Consider the following 15,629-nt stretch of genomic DNA (forward strand, 5'->3'; position numbering starts at 1 on the left):
TTACCAATACATGCCAGTAACACCACTGCAGTAATGCATTATGAGCACATTAAATACATTGAGACGTCATTAAAATCATTGCAAAAATGGGCACGTAATGTCAGTTGACTAGGATTCATTGTGTAAAGAGACCATTATAGTTTGTGTTGCTGTGTTCATATTGTTAATAATCTTCATGCCTGGCAATCTCTAGGTGATGCTAAACTTCAAAAGCAGAATTCAGGACCACACACACATTATGTATTTTTATTTTGTTTGGCTCATTCAGCAGAATAACACACCAGATAGAGAAGCTGTGGCTCTCAGATCAATATGTTAAGCTGGCCATAGATGTTGAGATTTTTAAAAGATCAGATCCTGATCGTGAGACCACGATCTTCTCAGAACGATCGTACGAATTTACCATCAACTAAAAAGACCAATTTGCCAGGAAAACAAAGGGGAGCTGCCTGCTTGGCCCTACAAACATAGATAGATTACACTGGGGCCGACTAAGATTTTTTTTGACCTGGCCGATCAATTTCCTGACAGAAAAATCGTAAGATGTACGATCGTTCGAATCCCACTAACCGCACGATAATTTCGAAGGATTGGTTGGACTTCCCTAAAATCGGTCGTTCGGCAAGAAGAATCGTCGCGTCTATGGGGAGCATTAGCCTTCCAATGAATCTGAAGATAAACCAACAGCTGATACACCCCAATAAACACTATTAATCATATGTGTGTTTTAAATTCTGAACGACCCTGCTAGGCACACTGCATCTACCAATGTTAAAGGAAACGTCATAAGAAACAATGGTCGCAACTTGTCAGCGTAAATAAGAGGGTTGCTGCCTCCTTAGGCCTCACCGATTGCTAAAACTTGTTTCTGAATTCTGATTTAGCTCAACCTTTTTACTGCTATTGGCATAGTAAAAAGCTCTGCTTTATAATACTTCTATGATCACAACAGCAATAGAGGGGTTAATCCAAATCCTAATTCATTAAGCAAGTTTTAGCAAACAAATTTAAGGATTAAGGAGCCAACAACCCTCTTCGTTATGTGTGTTCCTTATGTATCTTACCTGTATGAGAGCTTACCTAAGCACAGAACATAGCAACTAGTACTAAGAAAGACAATGTGGTCCCTACAAACCTGACCAACTGCAGTAGCACTAGCCTGTCATTCCAACAGCAGACTCACTCCACTGTGCATACTGACAACTGCACGGACACACAGAGTAGGGAAGAATGTGGGGGGGGGGGCACACAGCCAGGGATGTGGCAGGCAGAAAAGTGCTTAGCTACTTTTTACAACAGATTTCACTTTGAGGGAGGTTCCAGAGAAGGGCTTATGAAGGCAGCTATTGGATGAGATCCATGACAGACAGGTGGGAACAATCACAAGGGAGAGTTGTATATCACACTGTAACTTTGGGGATAAGCAACGACTGGTCTTTCTTGAGAGCAAAATTCAGCCCCCCGCCCCTATTTGAGGACAGCCCCAGGACTGCTTGCTGATCCCAGATCTGGCGTTGGAGCGGTCCATTCTTTCAAGGTCTAGCTTTGGGGTGACAGCCATGTGCACTGGCACTCGCATCCCTTTCATCTGAAGCTCCCAGCTCAGAGCTTCACAATCTGGTACTAAGGACGTACTCCTTGTTTTCACATATGGTCTTCCTGTGCTCTTTCCTAAAGTTGAACTTGTTGAATTCCTGTGAAATTTGTGCTATTGATTTACCTTTTGTTTCAGGAACAATAAAGAATGTTAGTATGGAAGATATCAGCAAAACTGCCACAAACAGGAGGAAGCAAAACTGCCCGAGACTCCCCTGAAACATAGAAAACAACAATGAGAAATACAAGATGTAGTAACTACATGTTCCACAGCAGAATGTGCTGCATTGAAATCTGATCTGCAGAGGATTATGAATGAAAGGAAGGGCTACTTTGATTCAAACTAGAATGTTTGGCCGCAACCAGTGCAATACATTTTCCCCCCAGGTTGTTATTCCTTTTCAGAGAAAACTGCATCTGAGAGTGTTATCCCAACATTTTACTTCCCTTTCAGTTATCAGCAGCTTGGGCTTGTACATTGTGTTAGAGTAAAATATGCACATATATCATCTGCCTCCCCAGTGAAATAGTATTTCCTTGTCTTTTAGGGTTTTTGTGTGATTGTTAGTAAAGCAGAGAAACCAATTGTGAAATTTAGTGTGATTCTTCATGCACATGTATGCAATAATGCAACCACACTGTTAATGCAAATATCTGTCAGTCTATCTAAAAAAATGACAATGTTCAACTGCATATAGATGAATAATGAGTATCTGTGATTAATACAATTGCTTTGCTAGTAAAAAAAAGTCATAGCTCCATCTGACAGTTGCAGCTGCATTTGGAGATAAATGTCACTATACGGTACCAGCTGGTCCTAAAAAGTTTATTCTACCAAGTCAGATAGAAAATCTGTCTGGATATACAGTAGCTTTAAAAAAAATGAAAGGTTTATATCTATGTTATATGTGAATGTAAATGCTGTTGAAACACTTATTAGTTTAACCCTTTCTGTTTTCAGGGCCTGACTCTTAAACAGAAGCCTCCTCTAGGTCTTTTAATCAGCTTTAAAGGAGCTTTTCACCTTTGAGTTAACTTTTAGTATGTTGTAGCAAGTGATATTTTGAGACAATTGGTAATTGGTTTTCATTTTGTATTATTTGTGGTTTTTAAGTTATTTAGCTTTTTTATCCAGCAGTTCTCCAGTTTGTAATCTCAGCAATCTGGTTGCTAAAAAAATTAAAACCAAATAAGTGAAATTAACCAAAAATTCAAAAGTAAAATAAAAGTACAATATCATTAATTAGAACATAAAAAGGTGGCCTACCAATAATAATATTCCCAGGGAATTATTTAGGCTCAGTGAACATAAATGCTGAAACATCCATGAACTTATCACAATATAGAGACATTACAATGTTCATGCATGACTTGTAAATGGTTTTTCAACACAGATTTACCAATAAAATGGTAATATATTAGAATAAAGTGCTAACATTAGAATAAAGTAAGAAGATAATCCTTTGAGGTTATTATTTGGTTTTTACATTTTTGTATGTTATTGTCTGTCTTGCTAGTTTGCTTTACAGCATCTTCAGTGTGCAGTACCGGGCCTGGCCGGACAGGCGCCCTAGGCAACCTGGCCAGCAACTGCGCCAAATAGGCACACGCATGCAGACCAGTGAGAGTAGGTGCATGCATGTGCATCAGCGTGAGTAGCACCAGCGCTTACAGACACGCATGCGCACCAGCGCGAACAGACGTGCTCCAGCAAGAACAGATGCACATGCGCAACAGAACAAACAGGAACGCTCACATTCGGCAAAAGGGCAGAGAGGGGACCGGATTAGGAAAGGAGGCAGAGAAGGTACGTGCCTGGTGCCCCCCAGCTTTGCGCTCTAGGCACATGCCTACTCTGCCTACCCCTAGTTCCGGCCCTGGGAGTGTGTGTCACTTATGGTTTCCCAAAACCCAGAACAGACGCCAAGGTTCCCGTCACGGCTCAAGTTTTCACCTTTTGCTTTGGGAAGAATCCTCTGCTATGCGGATGCCGTCAGGTCTTAAAGTAAGAGAACCAAGGTGTGAGTTCTGGGCTGACAAGGAAACCGTAACTTTTAACAGGGGTTAGAGCAAAGTGTAGTGGTAGAACAGGCTGGGGTCAAAACCAATCAGACAGGAACCAAAAGCATAGTCAAGGACACATAAACGCAGTACAAAGTCAGGATCCAGAAGAATACAACAGGCTAAAGTCAGTACAGGCAGCAGATCAGCAGAGGTCAAGGACAGGCAAGGGTTAAGAACAAGAAACCATATATATTTGAATTTCACTCTGCATGTAATGACATCAAGTTCGTCGCAGAAAATAAAAGACGATGAACTCAAGCGCCAAACCCGGAAGCGGCCCCGTGCAAGAGAGGAGACGCAGGAGAGACAGGGGCGTCCCTGCAGCCTCTCAGGTACTATTACAGTGTGATTGTTTCAATGTAAGTGTTTTCTGATTGGTTGATGTGAGTGTGTCCTGTTTTGGATACAACCCCTATAAAATACATGTACAGGGTTGTGTACCCATTAGCCTATGAATAATTGCTCCCAAATGCCAACTTTTTATGACCTAATAAATTATTTTGTACTTTTAATTTACTTTTGTTTTGAATTTTTGGGAAATCTCACTACATACATTCATTAGGACTTTTCCTTCCTAACTCTGTTTCATATTTGAATTTTTAAACATACATGGTGCCCCCGTTTATCTTTTGATGTGAGCTTTATGCATTGATTTTCCTTTTTTGCTTTCATAATTCAGTAGAGCCAAGACTCAAAAAATAACAGGTTGACTTCCGCAAATTTTGTCTACTTTGCATCAAAAAGTTATCTCCTCAGCCAAAATGCTATTTTTGTTCATATATGAAACCATACTTAATTATCAATCATTATAATCTGTTTAGAAATGTCAAATCAAAGCAGGCCCCCGTTCAGTTATATTGACTTCCAAATCTCGTGCAACTTACCACCAGATATGGGAAGATCATTCCCAGGATGTAAAGTCCTACCCAGCTGAACACTCCAGAAACAGCAAAGGCTGGAACACGGGGAACTTGTGCAAAGATTTCAACACAGGTAGTGAAAATGGCACCAGCTGCAGAAAAGGAAAATATTATTGTCGTTTTACACACTGTTAAAAGCAAGGGCTGATCACAGGTGTTTTGCACATGGTTTAGTAGAGCAAATAAGAGGTGCCACAATGCCTTCATTACATTCTATGTAGGTAAAGAGCTAAACCCCAAGAATTCAGTTACACATGTCCATCTTGTATGGATAGATGTAAATGTATAAACCAAATAATGATATATGGGAAGAATAACTATGACAACATATTTATACATTTTACTGCACATTTATCCAAAAATAAAAAATATTTTTAGAATAATTTTATTATCTGCCCTGCCAGCTAAAGCTGGAAGAACTGCTCTAAGGTTGAAGTTAAAGTTATATTTATTTTGCACTGTTTGAATGAGTTGCGTCCACATACCTGGGCCAGCTCCGAACACAAAAATGAAGGAAAAAACAAGAGCAACACTGCAGTAGGGCATCCATAGGTAGGAGTCCTAGAAGAGGTGATGAACAGTATATTGGTTTAGCCTTCTTAACAGTAGATTCCCCAGTCTCTTTTGACACACACATCAACATACACATATTCTGGTCATCACTAGTGTATCTTGTAACCCACGTAAAGCATTTGTCTACAAAATACTTCCCCTTATTTAAGGATAGACTAAGCAAGTACATGTATATTTTCTCTCCTATATGAATGTTCCTTTATAGGATGCTGGTGTAAAAAGACACTGGGTGACCTATTACATTTCTTTAAGGCACCAGCATCTTCTCTTGCTTTTATGTCAAAGACTTTTCTTTGACTTCCCATAATAAAGAAATGCATTGAAACAGCTCTAACAGACTCATTTACTGAAGCTTAATAGTCCACAGCTGTACTAGAAGTCAACCTTTAGAGAATCTCAGATTAAGAAAGGCAAATTGTTTGGAAGGCAGTCTCTTTGCTAAGTGTATTACTAGGGAGGCATTGCACTTCCAGAATTGTGTGGGGATTGGAGGACACTATTCCTTAAAGACTTGAACAAAAGAGAAAGACATTTATTAAACAATAGCTCGAATGTTAACGTAATATTCTGCCTTATGCTAAGACAGTGATCCCCAACCAGTAATATGTTACACAAGCAATATGTTGTTCAACAACCCCTTGGATGTTGCTCACAGTGGCCTTAAAGCAGGTGCTTATTTTTGAATTCCTGGCTTGGAGGCAAGTTTTGGTTTCATAAAAGCCAGGTGTACTGCCAAGCAGAGCCTCCTGTATGCTGCCAGTCCACGTAGGGGCTATCAAATAGCCAATCACAGCCCTTATTTGGCATCCCCATGCTTGTGTTGCTCCCCTACTTATTTTTCATGTGAATGTGGCTCACGGGTGAAAGGTTGGGGTCCCCTGTGCTAAGAGGTATATGAAGTACTTTCAGCTGGAAAAGCACAAGGAATAAAATAACCCCTCCTACCTGCAAAGAAAGAGTCACTATGAGAAGTCCGAGAATGACAGACATAAGACCAAATCCAGCCAAAATTAGAAACTTCCTCCCAAAGCGTTCAATGAGCAGACTCTGTGGAGAGAGAATGTACACACTTCAACTGCTGAACCAACTAAACAAGCTCACAAAACTACTGACTTAAGAGCATATTAATTTCAGATCTGTCCATTTACTAAAGTATAGTATGAAGTTTTGCCCCAAAATACATGGTAAAAAATGTTGCCATCCTGAGCTATAACAGTCCTGGAAAAGTAATAATGTAAAATGTAGGGGTTTTATAACTTTAGGGTTTAAATAAAGATTTTTTCTACTTTTTAACAAATCTTTTTTGGTCTGATCTATACGTGGCTTCCTAGAATGCCCTAAACTATTTTTTCTTTGTATACTAAATTGATCCCCACATCAGAAAAATCTGTGCACCTCTGCAGTAAAGAATACAAACATACATCAAAACTTACACAGAACATAGCAGATACAAATTCAAAGGCCCCAACTCCTAAGGAGACATAGGAGATCTTGTCAGGTGGAAAGTTAGCTGCTCGGAACACATCATAGGCATAAAAGTAAATCTGCAGATTAACAGAAACAGTTAGACCTTACTGTATATTAAATATGCAGCTGGCATAGTGTGTGCATCAGTGAAACTAAACTTGATGACCATTAGACAAGTTACTAGCACCAGGGAGAGAGCAGAGCCGATGGAGGGCAGTAGAGGGGCTTTTGTTTGTGGGTGGTTAAGTTCTCCTTTAAAACTGTGATCTAAGACAGTTATTTAGTCCATTTCAGGAAGTATAAGGCTAGTGGCAGACAATGTAGATCTTGGCCTTTGGAGAAACGCAGACTGTGAATCTGCTTCTCCGCTACTGCTGATTTACCTGCACTTGAATACATTGCCTCAATGTATCCACAGACAGGGTGGATTTTGGAGCCGAAATGTGTGATTTTGCACTGATATCTGCCGCGTCTGTCTGCACCTGATTCATGGCAATGTATTTGGATGCAGGCACAACAAGTATTATGGCAGCAGTTGAGGAGAAGATTCTTGAGTCACTAGCCTCACAAGGAGAAGTTACTGGACCAAAAGCAAAATCTTTTTATGGATCTACCATTCAACAAATGTTTGAAAAGATTTGGGCCAGCGGCACCCTTGGCCATTTCTCCTCTTACACCATCCCTGGAAGCTGCTGTCTCTACTGTTTCCATTGTTACATCCCTTTAATCCATACATACTTTAAATAAAGCTTACATTTAGACTATTTTCAAATTGAATGTATGATCTGCTGAACCTTATACATCCAGGAAAAAGTAACACAACTCTTTGCACTCATAAGTGAAATTCCCAAAATGTCACAATACTCAACTGCATTGACACCAGAAAGTTGCAGGGTGAGGATCAAGCCAATCATAGAATAGAGCTGCCAGCGTTGGGAAGAGTCCTTTAACAGCTCCAAAATGCTCATGTTTCCAGTTTTCTTCTGGGCCCTTTGCTGTTCTATGATTTCTTCCATCTCTGCCTGATGGTCTCTGTCCCCCCACAGTTGCTTCAGGGCTGGAGAAATAAGAAAAATATGGCTGTGTGTCATTCTGCCCTATGCATTGAGTTGCAACAGACCTTGGATACCCCCTCAAAGTTATCATGGTGGATAATCAGAAAGCACTACCATGTATTTATCATTCAGATCCAACAATCAGTACTAATTGAATCTATAGAAACATTTTGCAGCAGTTGGTTATGTACATAGCATGCTGTCTACTTTTTTCAATTTCCCCCCCCCCCCGAAAGTTTAGGTTTTAAAAATTATGAGTTTCATGTGATAAACACTGGAATTAGCTTTCCACGTTAAATCCGGCCCACGGTAACAGTTGTAAGAGTTGCTCAGTGACATAACTATAGAGGAGGCAGTTCCCGCAGCTGTGGGGGGGTCTGCATCCTCTGTATTAGGGCAGGCAGGTGACCCACAATTAGAGTTGTCACCTAGGCAGTAAAAATGATGCGTGATGCCAATGTTATTAACAGGGAAAAAGATGATAATATAAGAAGTCCGGTATTTTTTTCTAGAAAAGGTATCAACCCTACCCACAATGCATCCAAAATTGTTGGTCACCGATTATTGTGTGTTGTGGGTGACCCACTTTTTTTGCATGGGGGGAAGGGAGGGTTGGAACCAAACTTATGCCACTGCTCAGTGAAGCATCAGGGAGCATTTTCAGTAGGGGCTAAAGTAGTGAAGCACAGATTGAAATGTTTTTGTCCCGCACTAGACCCTAATCCGCTAAAACCCAACCTTGGCCTGTACTGGCCTGCAATATCATATCCTTTTATATACCCATGCAGAACTCACTCGAACTCTCAGGTAATTGGCGGGGCAGGGCAAGTGTGAGTATGTAAGTGCTTCCCTGTCACTAGTAGGGCTGGGATAGTGCAGAGAGTTCGGGGGGAGTGGGGGTCTGGGTTGGCAGCAAATATGACCCGCCATTCATCTGTGACCTGTCTATGGGGTAATTGGTCAGACATAAGACAAGGCAGAAATGTCAGGGTTTCCTTTGCACATTGTACCTATAGGTGCTCCTTTTTTTTGGCAAATGATTCTCACACAAATGCTGTAACTGTCGCTAATATGATCAGAACACTCGTCTTACTGTTGCAACTTGCACGTGATTTAGCTTTAGCAAGTATACTGAAACATCTGGCACAAAATGTGTTGAACTAAATTTTTTGCATGGATGCTGCAGGAGATATGGGGACATGATGTTGTGACATAGAGGGTGTGAATCGAGTGGGCATTGGGTCTACAGAGTAACTTTTGTAGTTGTCAGTTGAAAAACCAGGCCTGGTTGGTAGAGTTACAGAGCTGTTGGGGGCAAAGTTTGTGTCTGCACACACAAATTATGATTTTCCAGAAAATTTCTATATTTACCAGAAAAGGTGGCAACCATAACTGCAAGTTTAATAGATGAGCTCTCTTGCAATAAAATACTGTACCTTTCAAACAGGCTTCCTTGTCACCCCTGACATGCAGAAGGTGATGAGGGGTTTCAGGGAAGAAAGGCAGTGTGATCAGCTGGACCAGGGATGTGATTCCGCAGGGGACCAGGATGTAGGGCCACATCAATTCTGTACCAAATAACTCCCTGTGGAAAAGATTGAAAGTATAGATCACTCATTTTTCTTTTTCCTTTTCTCTGTCTACCATTCTACTAAAACTTCTTTCATTTCCATGAGGATTCATTGTTTCGTTATTATGATATCCGTTTTCAGGATATGATGCTTAAGGGTTGACTGAGCTAATTGAAGTGTTATATTCTGTTGTGTAACATCTGATACAGTCACTTGTATACTTTCTTGCATCAGTGTTGTACCTGTTATCTTTTTTCTTTTTTGGAAATGAAGGTCAATAAAAATTTTAAATTATAAAAAAAAGAAAGTATAGATCACTCAGAGAAGGGTGCCAACATGATAAAGAAACTCACACAATCATCCTGTTTAAATTGGGATGTTTGGTGGTATTTGCTCCTGTGCCATGACTGTTTATATTTGGCTTTGTTAGTTGTTTGTTTGTTTACTAACTAAAATGTTAAGTTATTTACTTGTAGTTGAATCTAGAAGATTTACTGTAATGGGGTTAAGGCACAGGCTTCATACCCAGGCAGTAGGGAGGGATGGAGTAATTTAACACTGCACTGACACAATCCTGTGTTGGATACTCCAACTTGCAGTGCAGCAGTAAAGAGTGACTGAAGTCAGAGCATGATTGGGGACACCTGGGAAACTGACAGCATGTCTTGCCCCATGTCAGATTTCAAAATTAAACCTAGCCCCGTGTCAGATTTCAAAATTAAATTGAAAATAAAATCTGTTTGCTCTTCTTAAAAGTGGATTTTAGTGCATAATTCTGCTAGAAGAGCACTATTAAAGGGATTGTTCACCTTTGAGTTTAGTTTTATTATGATGTATAGAACGGTATTCTGAGACAATTTGCAATCGGTTTTCATATTCTATTATTTGTGCTTTTCAAGTTATTTAGCTTTTTATTCAGCAGTTCTCCAGTTTGCAATTTCAGCAATCTGGTTGCTAGGGTCCAGATTACCCTAGCAACCATGGATTGATTTAAATTTAATTGATTGATGTGTTTTGTAATAAAAACATGTTTTCCCATGACAGAATCCCTTTAATGTGCGAAGCAGTGGAGGTGATTAAGCAAGTGCCGATTTCTAGAAACTTAAACAGGACAGGCTTAATATTTAAATATCCTTGTACCTTAAAGGCTACAGCCTTTCCACATATGACACTACTGTTATAACTAAAATACAGACAGACAAATATGGTGAAACTGACAGCAGCACCCAGTGAGTTGTTTTTTAATGGCAAATCTGTATCCCCAACACTGAACTTACCTAATTCCAACAATCTGCCCACACAGTTTGCCCAGTGTTACAAATATGGGAGCCAGGGTATTGAAAAAGCCAAGTAGTTTTCTGGGTGCACTCTCCCCAATGTACTGAGCATGGATATTCAGTCCGAGACCTTATGCAAAGATATAACATTAATATTAATAGCACATTCAATAATGTATAGACACTTGAGCGTGTATTAAAGACCTATTATTTTCTGTAAAATCACAGCATTCTCTATATTTAGTCTGCCCTTACAATTTTATACAATATCTCTCCCTTCATATTTACATATGTTTGTATTTTAATACTTGAAATATAAAATATTCATTATATAGAATTTAATAGTATGTACTGTAATATAAATATGCACAATTTTCTGTTAAAATAGCAATTCATCTGCCATCTAATGTGCACTTAAGTTTTAAGTAAATATGCATCGACTATAATAATAATAATAATACTGTAATATTTACATTTGTTATTCCCATATTATTATAAACCCTTTCATTTCCCCAACTGCATTATTTGTTATGCTTTGAGGTAAGCATGGTTTGCAAGAATCAGGAAGTTGGAATGACTTTTATTTCAATTTCCATCTGTGCATGGTATAACAAAATCCATTGGTTTTTTTTAGAGGTTTTTGAAACCACAAAACAAAATGCATTTTCTCCAGAACCATGAATGTCGTGTAATTTATTTAAAGATCCTGATACAAAAATACAGGAACAGCAAAAAAAAAAAGAAAAAAAAAGCAGAATGATCCGAATGATCTCTAATTTCTAAAAGCCAAAATTAAAGAAAATGGATAAAAACATCTCCCACTGACTTTTATATAATCTTGACAGCTTTTAGATGGCCAACGTTTGTATTAGAGTTTTTATGGTTTTAATGCTTAATGAATTGCACATTTTTTGTTGTTTAGAAAACCCCCACATTTTTTTAGTGCAAACAATATGATTCTGTAAAATGAAAAGGAAAAAATAATTTGTAAATGGGCCCCTTAATTAAAAGAATAGGCAAAAGGTATGTTTAATACAAGCTCTTTTTACAGAACCAATAATGACAAAGGGCTTTATACTCCCACTAGTACATTTTTACATAACCTGCCCCCCATAGATATCAAATTTACAGACCTATAATTGCCACATATACAATATATATTATTCACCTTTTAAAGGGCATTTTAAAAAAATGGAACATGGAACCTTACGCCTTTCTTCTTAAATATGGTTTAAAGCCTAACGTTCACATACCTACGTATAAGCCACAGAGGAAACGTCCAACGAGAATCAACTCGAAGAGGTGCACTGCCTGACTCACACCCATAAGAACTGTGTTGATTATGGGCAGGGAAGAGCTATAGATCAGGCATTTCTTCCTGTTATAATTAATGGAAATGTTACAATTACGAAATAGTTATATTACTGTTCACAGAATGCTTGCCTATAAATGCAATTATTTTGATTTACATTTCATCTGTTACAATCCATCCTGAGGTATAATTACACAAAGCCAGCCTCCTGTACACACAACTGTTGAATTCTCAAGTTCTCTCACTCTCCTCAAAATTGGGAATATTTGGGAAAAAAACGAAACTTTTGGTATTGACTTTAATTTTCTCAATATTCGATGAATTACAGCATTAATGATGACATCTGATGTATATTACTTTTTCATGGATAGTCATTTTGGGGACAGGAAACTCTCTTTATTCACTTATACTCACTTTCCAGTTTTTCCACTTAGGTATCCTGATGAAACCGACCCAATAAGACAACCAATGCTAAACACTGACACCATCAATGACCAGATCAGTGTCTGTGTTCCCTGAGTTATCATGGCTCCATTTCTTCTTATCCAAGTCTCATTGATTAATTGTTTAATGAACTAAAAGGGAAGCATATGAAGAGATATAAGGGTATGAAAAAGCCAATTCTAATTTGATCTCGTATATATATAGATTAGGAAGATGTGCTGTATTGTAATTGTCTTGGTTCCTCTACCTAAATCAAAGTCATTCCTATTTTAATTTAATTAAGAATGATAACGACAACGCATTCTGAAATAAAAGATATCCTGTTACATGAAAATTTGCAACCATCTGACAGATTTGCTTTTCATGTCATATAAGTAATTATTAAAGACACACAAGTGCTTTAATGGCTCCTAGGCATTAACTCTGCAATAAGGGATATTAGAATAGTATCTTTACCAAGTGATAACAGAAGAATGCAGATGCTGTTAGATTTACTAAATTCCTTGGATTGAATGGAGTACAGATGTAGGATCTATTATCTGGAATGCTTGGGACCTGCTAAACATTAAATAAACCCAATAGGATTGTTTTGCTACCAATACGGATTCATGCAGCTTAGTTACCATCAAGTACTGTTTTATTATTACAAAGATAAAGGAAATCATTTTTAAAATTCTACCTATTTGCTTAAAATTGACTTTAAAGATGACTTTCCCAATAAATTGGATCTTTCTGGATATCAAGTTTCCAAATAAGGGATTGCATTCTCAGTAATTAACAATGCAGTAGGACTGTAGAGCTCAACTCCATAGAACAAAATGGCACTTTTAGAAAGTCTAGGAGTAATGAGAAGTAGAGGCCATAAGGCCTTTGTAAAAAAAAAAATATATATAAACCCCCTTTTTGGAATGAGCTGATTCAGTTGTATAAAGAAAATGTATGATAGTCTTTAAACAATTGTTATGTAGAAAAACTGGCACAGCAATGCAATATTTAAGTGTTCTGGGAAAAAACATGTGCAAAACAGCATATGCAAATAAATCTGCGCCGCACATAGTTTATAAACTACTCCCTTGTGAGTCTAATGGGGAATGGGGAACTGGACCCAGGGACTTGACCATTTCTATGTGAATCAAATAGGTTGAAAGCAGAAAACATAATAAATGCTCATAGTGATTGTTTTGTTGTGAAGAGTAATCCGACTTACCGGAGAAGGTGAATTCAGGACAGACATTTGGTAACCATACTGAAAGGGGCACCCAATGCCCATGATAAAGGTCATGAAGAAAAGACCTCGATATTGAACCTAATTAGAACAACAATACAAAGGGAATGCAATGAAAAGGCAACATACTGTACCAATAGTGTACCATACTTGCTAGACACAATTAAATATAAAATGAGGAAAGAGGAATCTCACAGAATTGTAAACACATTGGACCCTTGCATTCGCTGTCTTTTAAAGAACATCCTCTCTTGACTACCAATGCCACACTGTGTCCTATTCGTCCTGATTAAAGTTTACCCTTTATTCTGTATACATACTACCAATAAAACTTCATTATACTTTACTAATTGACTGAAACAAAAGCAATAAACAATGAGGAGTCCTATCCCAGAGACTATTATACCAATGCTACTATAAGTACCATCTCTCCCTACTATATCTGCTATGAGACTATGCCACAGCCACAATCCCTTCCCAGAGACTAGAATTCCACTGCTACTATTGGCACCATCCCACAATCCCTTCCCAGAAGCACAACACAGTTCAGAATATTAAAGTCTAATCTGCAGCACATTTACGACTGTTCTAGTTTAGCACTGCTGAGAAAAATGCCCCAAAGGAAAATGTTTTGGAAAGCTGTACTGCTGCTTAGGTAGACCTCAGGGCTCATCGACCAATGGTACAGGAGCAAGTACTGGAGTACTAAAAGCCATACATAGAGGGTTATTTATCAAGGTCCCAAATGGACCTTATTTATAAAGAAAAAAGCCCGAAAAAATAACTCTGAAAACCTCTTAGCTTTCCCTGAAAACTCTGAATTATTCGGAGTTTTCTACAAAAACTACTATGTTTTTTTGTGCCGAATCCCTGAAAACATCGAAATATCTGTACAGACATCGGCGCACACTGGGACTTTCCCCATTGACTTATACAGGACCACGAGAGCTTTTAGATGCCGTGGTTTCGGATTCTGAGTTTTTAGACCATCGGACTTTAATAAATCTTGAAAAATTTGTTGTTTTTTTTTGCTCCGAAAACTATGAATTATTTAAGGTCTGGATATTCGGAGCTTGCTAAATAACCCCCATATAGTTTCATAGTTAAGTCCATCAGGTTCAACCCCTCCAAATGAACCTCAATGCACATATAGGGGCACATTTACTTAGGGTCGAATATGGAGGGTTAATTAACCCTCCATATTCGACCGTCGAAGTAAAATCCTTCGACTTCGAATATCGAAGTCGAAGGATTTACCGCTATTCGTTCGTTCGAACAATCGTAGGAAAAATCATTCGATCATACGATAAAATCCTTAGAATCGAACGATTCAAAGGATTTTAATCCATCGATCGAACGATTTTCCTTTAATCAGAAATTTGTTAGAAAGCCTATGGGGACCTTCCCTAACATTGATGCTCGGTAGGTTTTAGGTGGCAAAGTAGGTGGTCGAAGTTTTTTTTAAAGAGACAGTACTTCGACTATCGAATAGTCAAACGTTTTTAAGTTCGAATCGTTCGATCCAAAGTCGAAGGTTGAAGTAGCAAATTCGATGGTCAAAGTAGCCAAAAAAAACATTCGAAATTCGAAGTATTTTTTATTCAATTCCTTCACTCGAGCTAAGTAAATGTGCCCATACTATTTACACATACTCATGACAACCTATTTGGCTGGTGAAAACTGTGCCCTGCTTCTTGCACTAAATACAAAATCAGGTGCAACATAAAGAACGATGCTCACATGGGTGTAAAGCAGCTCTTTACTCTAAAGCTCCACATCTTTCATGTTCTGAATGGCAAACTACAAAAATCATGTAATTTGTCACAGTAAACCATTTTCTTGTTGTAATCACCTCAAAAAGCTCTACTACATACTGAAAAACAAAAAAGTTCCTATACAGCAAATGATTGCAAAAACATATTTAAATAGGAAGGTACTCACCAAGTGAGCAGATATGTTAGCCATTATAATGCTGCTGCTGTCTGTGTTTCCTGAGGCTGGTAAATATACCGACAAATTGATCCAACACAGGATAGCTTAATATTGATATAATTTCATCTACCTTCAGTGTATTAGCTACTGAACACGAGGAGAGCTTAAGAGTAGGTTTTATGTAAGGGCCAAC

General features: G+C 38.4%; 1 protein-coding gene across 1 annotated transcript; it reads right to left on the reverse strand.

The window, feature by feature from the left end:
* Positions 1 to 375: 375 nt before the first annotated feature.
* Positions 376 to 15,629, reverse strand: slc2a11.3.L (solute carrier family 2, facilitated glucose transporter member 11 gene 3 L homeolog). Its single transcript, NM_001352231.1, has 12 exons — positions 15,446 to 15,629; positions 13,487 to 13,585; positions 12,250 to 12,410; positions 11,777 to 11,901; positions 10,524 to 10,653; positions 9,112 to 9,260; positions 7,490 to 7,677; positions 6,587 to 6,697; positions 6,099 to 6,200; positions 5,066 to 5,141; positions 4,545 to 4,672; positions 376 to 1,811 (listed from the first exon to the last, which is right to left on the reverse strand). The coding sequence occupies exons 1-12, from the start codon at positions 15,467 to 15,469 to the stop codon at positions 1,611 to 1,613; spliced, it is 1,494 nt and encodes a 497-aa protein (NP_001339160.1). The 5' UTR covers positions 15,470 to 15,629; the 3' UTR covers positions 376 to 1,610.

This window comes from Xenopus laevis, chromosome 1L, assembly GCF_017654675.1.
Source record: "Xenopus laevis strain J_2021 chromosome 1L, Xenopus_laevis_v10.1, whole genome shotgun sequence".
NCBI classification, from domain to species: domain Eukaryota; kingdom Metazoa; phylum Chordata; class Amphibia; order Anura; family Pipidae; genus Xenopus; species Xenopus laevis.